The following is a 10,545-nucleotide window of genomic DNA, read 5'->3' as shown; positions in this document are numbered from 1 at the left end:
AGGAGAAAAAGGACTTGAGAGTGATTTTATTCAAGGATCAAACGAGAGATAAGTGCTTATTTCCGCTTCTTGACCGCTTTTCCTCCGCTGGGCCGAAACTTCTTATGCGATTTGAAGCCCCTTTTCTTGGAATTCCGCATGCGACTTCCCTCCCACTGCATTTGCTTCTCCGACGACTTGTCCTTGTTGGCCACTTCTTCAAGAGTTCCGTGGTTCTTCAGCTTGCCGCTCTCCTCTAGAATCTCAGAGAAGTCATCAGCGGCGGCAAAGAGAGACGACATGTCTGCCTTCTCCTTCAACTTCCTCCTGAAGTCCTTGTCATTCATCACCTTTACGCCTTTGCGCTTGTCGCCATCATCAGAGTCCAGCTCTTCGTCGCTCGAGGAGAAGGACATCGCTTCCATATCGTCACTCTCATCGTCCAGCGAAAGATCGTCATTGTCAGACGAATCGCCATCTTCCCAGTCGTTCTCCTCCTTCTCAGCGTCCTCTTCATCGCCGTTTTCCTCCGATTTCCGCTTCTTGCCTTTGATTTTCTTACCTTCGACGTCATTCAACTCCTTCATGTAATCAACATCCACCTCGCTGCTGTCCTTCGTCTTGGGTCCCAAACTGTCCAGATACGCATCGAACTCCTCATCATCAACAGAGTTATCAGAGTCTGAATTATCTTCATCGTCGGCGCCGCGCAATTCCCGTCGCTTCTTCAAGAACTCAAAGATGAATCTCTCATTCTCAGTGCAATTCTCCTCCGAAATCGACCTGACTGGCTGTCCTCGACTCCCCATTGGTTTGTATTCCCTCGACTTCTTGTGCGCCTTCTGCACCACGGATTTCACCTCCTTCTCGCTCTTCTTCTTGGGATTCTTGAACGAGAAGCGATCCAGAAATTGCGCCAAGGAGAAATCCACCAGAGGATCTCCGTAATAAGTGTTCTTTTGCTCTGTAAACGAAAATCACTTTGAGTAAATTTTCCTCACTGAAATAGACATTGACTTACTCTCCAGCACGCATTCCACGAATTTCTGCACAGTGGGATGAAAATGCGTTGAGAATCTCAGCATTTCCACAAACGGCTCATATTGCGCTCCAGCTCCAGCTGGATTCCTGTAGAATGGATCGTACTTGAGCGGCAGACGACTCACTTTGGGCTTCTTCTCCTCCTGTTCCTCAACTTTCGCACCATTGAGATCCACATGACACCAGGATTCGCTGCTCTTTGACTTCGTCTTGACGCGCTTCTTAGCCTTCTTCGGCGAATCCTCATCTGCATCCGAATAGTGCTCAGAATCACTGTCGAAAAGCTGAGACTTTACTTCGTTCTTCACAATATCCTCAGCCGTTGGCTTCTCTTGCATCTGATTGAATTCAGGGCGATCTTGCAGGATCTTCTGCATAATGACAAACACTCCGCAAGCCATTTGCGATGGCAGATAGAATGTGATCTGCAGAAGACGCTTCAGGAAGGCCTGCGCGCGCGGGATATCTTTGTCGATGGCCACAGCGCGATGGATGATGTAGAGAAACTGAGCTGACCACTTGTGTGTCATCGACGTGAGTTCAATTGACACCATCTTGCGGTACAAGGCGGAGTAGAAGCGATCGCTGTTGAGGCCGGAACACGTCACGATGATCTGTAGCAAGAGACCCAAAGCCTGGATGGCGATGCGGATTTCAGCGAAGTGAATCAATCTGTAAATTACATCCTGCAGCTCCTCATTGAGGGGATTTGCAGCGGTGCTTGACTCCTCATCCACGGCATTGGCCACCGATCTTCGCAGGCACCGCAGTATGGCCTGCATCGTCCTGTTGTTCACCATGCCTTTGTCCACGAGGATTTTGAAGTAGGAGAAGCAGATGTTGGTCAGCTTTCTGCACACTTCCGCCGAACACAGGCCAGCCGTCTCGGCCAGAAAGGTGAGCGTGACGTGTTGAGCGCGTTCCGATATGTTTGGCCTGAAGATGAGCCTCTCCGCTTCCCGGACAATTACTCCGCACATGTTGGGATGCTGGTGTGCCACCTCGGAGAGGTGATACTGCGCCTTGGCTGCTACTTTCACCGTGGGATCACCCATTTTGTTCACCAGCATGGACAGCAGCATCGATTCCTTCTCCGGACTGTTGATCAGCAGCTTCGCCGCACAGACAATCGCCAGGCATTTGTGCACATCCTGACCACTCTTCAGAACCCCGTCAAGATTCTGCAGGAAAGTGAAATATCGCTGCTTCAGCTCAGACTCAAAGTGCCAGTACATGTACACCTTGTCCAGGAAGCTCTTCTCCAGCTGCTTCTCACTCTTCAGTTTGTTCCAGTCGCTTCCGCGCTGATCAATCGCCACCAATTTTCTGTTGTCCGGCAGAATGGACGTTATAAAGAGATCAGTGATGACATCTATAACATCCACGCTAGCCTTATTTGCCGCCTTGGTCAGTCCAATGAGGACATCTAGGGCAGACAGATTCGCCAGTGGATTGCTCTGAAACAACAACGTTCCGGCATTCGCTCTATCTCTCAGCGTTCCGCGATGAAGCGCCGTCTGCAGCCACTTGGAGTCAGACGGATTCCCTAAAACGACATTGCAATTAGTTTTGAAGGAAATAAGCCTAGATCTTGCGATAAAAACCCACTTTTAAGAATGCTGTCGAAGTTCTTCTCAAATGTTGATTGGCATGTTGACGTTAGCACTTTGAGCTCATCCTCGCTCAACTCCACAATTTCACCAGAATTGTACTTTTGCACCTGCAAGCATCAATTGGGAATTGATTAGCACAAATTGGAGATGGTATTAATCCAGTATTTACCTCTTGAAACCACTTTTTCGCCTCATTTTCCATGATTGTAAGAAAACCACAACAAAACCATGTGCGCTCTCACTTCTCTACTGAATTACTAGGAGCGCTGCCATCGCATCAGGGGTTTTAATTTCCAAATCAAAATTTTAAAAATTCAGCTAATTTCACAAATGAAAACCGGATTATTCAGGTTGATATAAAAAATTATAATACATATTTGCATACTCATTGCAAAAATCATCTGATTTTTATCAACTTTGTGAATTTTTCGCAATAAATATTTCGGGATGAAATTTTCTTTCCTTGCGCGCCCTCTCTGAAACGTCAAGTCAGTGTCAGTGTGTTTTTTGTTCTTCTCGGAGTAAAAATGGCCGCTTGTTAAAATATCTACTTTCTTTATTGTTTGCCAAAGATTCAACAGTGGAAACTCATCTGTGACTATTGTGCGTCTATTTCGTTACAAAAACAACCCCGTCAGCGCTATTGCGTCTTTTGAAGTGAAATAGATCCGTGCGATTGTGGGAAATTTGATCATAGTCACAGCAGAACTCTGCACGTTCATCAATTTGTGCTTGCGGAGCATTTTCCAGGCACAAAAGCATTCAATCATCTTGGTAAATAGACGCAAATTGCTCTCGTAATGCGCCTTTGCAAGAACACATGTGAGATTTTGTGGGCTCATTGATTACCATGATTGTTTTGACTAGTGGAAAAAATGTGGCAAGTCTTGAAATTTGCGTAAGGAAAAGTCTCAGAAAGTCATTTGGATTTGGGGATTGTTTTCATGCAGAAGAGCCCAACGTGTAGAGCTAGCAATCAGCAAAGTCTCACGCAATATTGCTGACTAATTAGCGTGATATCAGCCTCGCCATACTGATAGCCCTCTTGTACACTCGCAGGAACTTTGGTGGTTGTCCAGGAGCACCCCCGGAAGGCAGCCTGAGAAATGATGCATCACAACAACCCGACGCATCATCCGCACATGCATCCGCATCTCCATCCCAGCCTCCAGCAGCAGCATGCGCAGCACCTGGGCCAGCAGATGCCCCACCACATGGCGCCCAGCATGGGCCACTCGGCTCCCGGGCAGCACCACGGCTTCCCACGCGAGCAGATAAATAGGTAAAGGCGCCGAGAAAGCCAGACGTGAATCGGAATAGTGTTGGGAAAGTGAGAAGGGTGATTGTCTGGCACGAAGGGAGGAAAAAACTACTCGTCGGCGATAAAAATGCAGGAGGGATGACGCTTCCCTAGAGCGTAACGAAGGGGAAGACGAACAGGGCAGGTTCACGCACATAGGGATGCGCTAGAGCGAGTGAACTTTCGCCTTATGTGTTCAGCGTTGTCTATCTGATGGACTCAAAACAAACACTGTGATTCGGGCGCATTTGGGAAGTTCAGTGGAGGCAAATGTACTATTCGCGAATGGTCTGCAATAGTGTATTGATGGTTTCGTCAATTTACCGCGCAAAGGCAGTTTTTTGGCAACTCCCGAGGCTCTCTTAAATTGGATGAAAATTGAACCCTCTAAAGGGATTTGCCCTCTGCCCTTGAGAAGCACTTAAAGATGAATAAATGGGGTTCTTTTGCATTCACGCATGAAGTGAATTTGAATGCAATCGAAGGCAATACCTTTTTGGCCATGCACAATTCACATTCACAGTGGTTAAATTCTGCCGTCAAGTTCAGGTTTAAGTTAGAGGAATTATCATATTGGAAGTTGTTTCAATAAGGGGTAAGTGTGGGCGGGGCTTCTGAGTGGGCGGGACATAAAGATGACTGTCTTTCATGACCTTTACAAAGACTCTTTAGCAAATCTCTCGATCGCAGTTCATCCGTTGTCCATAAAATGCATTAAGGCGACATGCATGACGATGGATAATTGGTCATCATGTCACGAGAGAAGCTTTGAATACGAAATTCAATGCGAATGCATGGCGCACAGTTCATGAAGATGGGTGTGTAAATTTTGATGATCGTGCAGCTTTAATTGTATGTGAATATCTTTTATTTATTTAACATTGTGCCGCGCTCTGCACATTGCAAATACAGTCGCGCACAGGAGTGAAGGAAGAATAAAACTGGTGGCGCGAAGACGATCCTGGACAGACAGACAACGAAATATAATTGCTTGTCGTGAATTTGATATAATAAATTGCGACAACTTGTTTTCACTGTGCGCTGCAAAGGGAATTTGATGCGCGAAGGGGGGAAAAGGGTGAGGGCCAGGGATTACCATATACAAAGGGACTTGTGGAGATGGATTAAAATATCCCTTAAATTGTGAATTGGTGTTGAAGAAACAAGCTTCTAAATATTATTGCCACTATTCTCTACCCTTGTATATATGTATTTTTTGTACGGCTTTGTGGACAAAATAAGGAGAGAAGGATATTTGTCATTGCCACTGAAGATGTTCACTCGGACTGGCATTGTTGCGAGTGTCCATTTGCCATTTCGCTCTCGACGAAGGGATCTTCAGTGGCTGGTGGAGTGAGACGGAGAGTGAAGGATGATGAGGACTTTAGTGCTTTTTCACAATTTAGAGAGAAAACCTGAATTGGAAAATTCACATGGTTTAGCGCTATGAAGGCAGAGTTGAACCCTTTTTAGCTGTGCAACACCCATTCAAATTTATACCTTTTTATTGCACTGTGCGCATTTAGTAGTATTAAATAGTCAAACCGAGAGGGAGAGAGAGAAATATTTAATTGTGGTCGAGGTAGATTTACTTTCATATCCTCCACTTTGCATATTTATTGTGTGTTGCGGATCTTTTGATAAAAGGTCATGAGAAAAGAGGAATTAGAGAGAGACACGGCAGTTTATATGTTCGTCTTTGAGGATCCTTGCTAATGAGATCGCGCTCTGTTTAATTGACAGGTCATATCAGAGGATTAATCAACACCAGATTCATCAGAATCATGGCCGGGTGGCGAAGGCGCAGAGTGCACATCACAATTCTATGATTATTGGGCAGCACATGAAACCGGGGAGACACAGTGTGATGGGCGGCGGTGGAGTGCCAGCGCAGATGTCATCGCACCATCACAAGAAGCAACATCAGCAGAAATCTGCGCCTCCACTGCAAGTTCCACCAAATCAAAGTTCTCAGGCAACACAGAGACTTTTGCAGACTATCGAGATCAAGACGGAAGTGTCGACGAGTAAGTAGAAATGTGTGACTGAAAGACTAGAAAACAGTTCATTGAGTGGTTTTACTGTCATTTTAGACAACAATCCGCCACAAGAAGGACCAAATATCCCAACGGTGTCTGTTGTCTCGGCGGCGGCAGTCATGACGTCGCTGGACATCAAACCAAACATTGATATATCTGGTCCTGAAGATCCGTCGACGGACAACACATCGCAGTCTGCAACATCTGAAACCTTGGCAAACATTAAAGAGAAAACTCCGATGTGTCTTGTAAATGAATTAGCACGGCACAACAAGGTGAGATCAACGAGAGAGAGAAAGTGTCTCTAAATCTGTATACTTTATTGAGCTGCTGCTTGCAGATTCAACACCAATATCGACTAACTAGCGAGCAGGGTCCGGCGCACAAGAAGAAATTCACCGTGATACTAAAGCTGGGCGAGGAGGAATACACAGCTGAGGGTCCGAGCATAAAGAAGGCTCAGCACACAGCCGCGGCGGATGCCATCAGTGCCACGAAGTACAAGCACCCGCCGACAAAGACGAATCGCATTCGGGGTGGGAAAGTGGAGAGTCATGTGGGAAATATCACACCGACGGTGGAGCTCAATGCGCTGGCCATGAAGCGTGGCGAGCAGACAATTTACATGAATGACCATCCCATTAGGGGGATGAATGGCATGCAGCCGTACGCGCAGACGAGCGGCAATGGCGGCTTCCTGCCCACGCATCCGCTCACGCAGCAGTACAACAGCCATCAGTATGGGAACTATCACAGTCGCAATGTGGCCGGCGTATATCAGCATCAGCTGTCACGCTTTCAGGGCTTCGACAAAAGGCCTCTGACCAGAAGTTTCCCGCAAAGGAATGTTGCGTCTTTCGGCCACTTTGGCGGCAACAGCTTCGAGCCATATCGCGTCACATTGACCGTGGGCGAGAGGAAGTTCGTGGGCGTAGGGGCGACGCAACAAGCGGCCAGACACGATGCCGCGGCGCGAGCACTGGAGGTGCTGAAGCCCATCACGACGGACAGTCCGAGTCAGGATGTTTCGCTGGTTGAGGATATCAATACGGAGCTGAAGTCGCCGATATCGCTGGTGCATGAAATGGCGCTGAAAAGGAATCTCACGGTGGCATTTGAGGTGAAGATGGAGAAGGGACCGCCACACATGAAAGTCTTCATTACAATCTGCAACGTGGGCACACTAAAGGCAAGATTGTAGTCTATTTATGAATTTGTGGAATTTGTTTATTCTGTCAACTCTGTTTTTATTGGTGTTTGTAGACTGAAGGGGAGGGAAATGGTAAGAAGATATCGAAGAAGAGAGCAGCTGAAGCGATGCTAGAGGAATTGAAGAAATTGCCGCCAATTTCACCAACTCTGCGAGTCATTAAGCCGAAGAGGAAGCCTCAAGTATGAATATTTATATTTATTTTTGTGTGTGCATTTAATTAACTGTTTATTTTCATCTCTCTTTGATAAGGATGTGGTTAAGAAAAAATCACGAAACTTGATAAAGGAGAAGGACGATCCTGAGTACACGGCTGAGGTGAATCCCATCTCCAAGTTGATACAGATACAGCAGTCGAAGAAGGAGAAGGAGCCAATCTACACAGTGGCCGAGGAGCGAGGCGTTCCGCGTCGGCGAGAGTTTGTCATTGAAGTGGCGGCCGGTGGCTATTCGGCGGTGGGCGTTGGCTCGAATAAGAAGGTGGCAAAGAGATTGGCGGCTGAGAATCTCCTGGCGCTCATGGGCTACGTGACGAATGACAAGGAGAAGAGTGAGGAGAGTGAAGCTTCTGTGGCGTCTGTGGACAAATCCAAGAAGGTCACTTTCCAAGAGCAGTCAGACTCGAGTGCTTCGAGTCAGGAAAGTCAGGGCGGCAGTGCTGGACGGCAACTCGTGCCGGGATTGCTGCTGATACAGCAGAAAGACGCTCCGGCGAAGGGTGTGAAGAATCCTGTGCTCAATCCACAGACAACGGCGGCCATTGCCAAGGAGATTTTGGCCAGTGGCACGTCACCAACGGCGGATGCGCTCACAAAAGGCGGCGGCGACTCGCAGGCGAACAACAATAACAATGAGAAGACTAGTGAACCCAGTTCGCCGGCTGTGGCAGAGGGGATTCGACCTAAGGATCAACTGCTCTATCTGGCACAACTGATTGGTTTCAATGTGAGTTAATTCCAACTTGACTGAATTCATAGCATGTTTGTAATACTTTTTTTTTGTTCCTTTCAGGCTCAATTTTCGGACTTTCCCAAAGGCAATCACGGTGAATTTCTAACACTGATCACTCTGTCAACTGATCCGCCGCAATTGTGTCACGGTTCTGGCAACAGCATAGAAGCGTCGCACGATCAGGCGTCCACGAAGATGTTGACGATGCTCAGCAAACTTGGTCTGGACAATGTTCATCCCGTCAATGCACAGCCAACATCAACGTCTCCAGTTGATGACAAGAAGCCCAAACCAATTCTCAGTAATGGTTTAAAGAAGTGAATTGCTTTCCGCATACTTACGGAAAAGAATAAAACTCATCTGTAAGTAATATCATTTGGTTCATCAATTCGTAATTTACACACACACACATACACTCTTCTGAAGTACCTTCATAAAGTCCTTTTCATGCTATCTTTATTCATTTTAAAAATATTACTTTAAGAAGAAAAGATAAAAACTGAAGCTTGCTTTCAAATAGACAGGAAAATGCAATAAAATTATCAAAATATTTAATTAGTCTATGTCTTCTGTGCAACAAAACATTTTTTCTTGTTTATATTAGTTGGATTATTTGTGTAACTTTTCTGAGATGTTATGAGAGAAACCTTGGTTGACTCGAAAAGAAATCATTACTGACTTGTATTTAGCCTGTTTGAGAAAAAACGAGAGAGTGGGAGAGAAGAGAAAATAATAACCATCTCAATATTTGCGAGATTCTGAGCAGTGAAAGAAGGCGAAAGAAATTTTGGGCAATGAATTGAGAATGTTGATGAAATGACAAAGGAATTGAAGGAATGAAAAGTATTATTTTTCTCACTTTGTAACACCCAAAAATGTGTTTTTTTTTCTTGAGTTTCTTGACACCCTCGAGTTTCTCAGAAAATATTCTGATGGTTAATAAACATGAATTGCACTCAGGTGCAAGAGAATGAAAAAGAACAAAGGAAGAGGAAGAGGTGAAGATTTTTAACACGCGGCGATTAACAGTAGAAGTCCCTGTATTAATTTTAACAATTAATGTGTTGATAGAATAGAGATTATAAAAAAATCTGAGACACACATAAAACCAGTGAAGTAAACTTTCTGAATAACGTGAAAGAAGTTAAATGAAACTTCATAAAAATGAATTTTAAGAAAATTTCACAATCTTCTTTATGAACATTTCCTTTTATCAACTTGCAAATTAAGCTGCTGCAGAAGATTGTCAATTATTTCTTTGAATTTCATTGCTTATCTTTCTTTCAAAGATTAAAGAAATTGACAGAAAAAGAGAGATGAAAATGTGGAATAATGTTGAGATTGATGTTAGAAATTGGCCAATATTTATTTTTGACCTGTTATTGAGGAGTTTTTTTTTTAAGTTTCCAATGAGTTCCTTTCACGAAACGAGTGAAACAAGATAATGTATAAAGGAAATGTCATAAAATAAGTTATTGAAAAAAAAAGATGAAACAGAGATATAAATAAATATGAAAAAAAAACAATGTGTAAATGTTGAAAGAGAATATCTGTATGTGAAATACCATAAAACATTTTTCTACTTTGTGAACTATGTTTTTTTTTGTCAAGCTTACTATACTTTTTATCTTACTATCCATAAGTTTAGATAAATCTGTCCCGTATCTCCAAAATCATTTAATATTTATTGAGAGAAAATTATCGTGAGATACGCAGAAATTAGCAAACAAAACTGTCTTTGATGTTGATTTGAAAATTGTTTAAAAGAAAGAGATATTTTAGTAAATTCTCACCAGCATGAATTTATTTTACAAAGAAAGATTCGATGAAAGAAGTGGAAAAAATTAAAACATGAGAGAAACGTTATAATTGTTGAAAAAATATGAAGAAAAGTATAATTTCATATGAGAAAAATGTGAGAAAGAGATGTAAAAACATTTGTTGATTTCATTTCGTTTGATGACACTTTTTTCCTTCGAAAATAAAAGTTTATGTGTCTAATTGCGGGGTACAGACAGATAAATTATATTATTAAAATGAAATTTATTATATTAATTTTGCCAACTAGAAGAAGAAGAGAAAAACATCACGAGAACATTTCATTGTGAATTAAGTATTAATGAAATAATGAAAATATGAATAATCATGTAATCTTCTTCTATTTATATATTGATATATTTGCAAACATCTTCTAACTCATTTTAAAGTGTATTTTTGCGCGATCGTTGTTTTTATTGCCCTTTTTCGCCATTGGATAGGAAATTGTGTAGAAATTGAGGATAAATTGTTGCTGCGCCGTTTTCTACACAATTTCCTCTCCGCATGTCTTTAAATCATATACATAATATGTTTATGTATATATTAAAACAAATGAAATCAATAAAAGTATGTTAGTAATTGTATTACGACTTG

The 10,545-nt window shown here is 43.3% G+C and overlaps 2 protein-coding genes across 2 annotated transcripts; one reads left to right on the top strand and one right to left on the bottom strand.

The window, feature by feature from the left end:
- Positions 1-16: 16 nt before the first annotated feature.
- LOC132260752 (CCAAT/enhancer-binding protein zeta) lies at positions 17-2,913 on the bottom strand. Its single transcript, XM_059759070.1, has 4 exons — positions 2,803-2,913; positions 2,629-2,740; positions 1,001-2,566; positions 17-943 (listed from the first exon to the last, which is right to left on the bottom strand). Exons 1-4 carry the CDS (start codon positions 2,833-2,835, stop codon positions 57-59), a joined length of 2,598 nt encoding a protein of 865 aa, XP_059615053.1. The 5' UTR covers positions 2,836-2,913; the 3' UTR covers positions 17-56.
- A 218-nt stretch (positions 2,914-3,131) lies between these two features.
- LOC132260751 (double-stranded RNA-binding protein Staufen homolog 2) lies at positions 3,132-10,535 on the top strand. The gene is made up of 8 exons (XM_059759069.1): positions 3,132-3,407; positions 3,693-3,915; positions 5,677-5,960; positions 6,027-6,247; positions 6,313-7,161; positions 7,236-7,364; positions 7,435-8,127; positions 8,194-10,535. Exons 2-8 carry the CDS (start codon positions 3,740-3,742, stop codon positions 8,452-8,454), a joined length of 2,613 nt encoding a protein of 870 aa, XP_059615052.1. The 5' UTR covers positions 3,132-3,407; positions 3,693-3,739; the 3' UTR covers positions 8,455-10,535.
- The last annotated feature ends 10 nt before the right edge of the window (positions 10,536-10,545 follow it).

This window comes from Phlebotomus argentipes, unplaced genomic scaffold (genome assembly GCF_947086385.1).
Source record: "Phlebotomus argentipes unplaced genomic scaffold, Phlebotomus argentipes genome assembly scaffold_18, whole genome shotgun sequence".
In the NCBI taxonomy this organism is placed as follows: domain Eukaryota; kingdom Metazoa; phylum Arthropoda; class Insecta; order Diptera; family Psychodidae; genus Phlebotomus; species Phlebotomus argentipes.
Note: the sequence above shows the minus strand (reverse complement) of the source record. Positions and strands in the feature narration are given on the sequence as shown.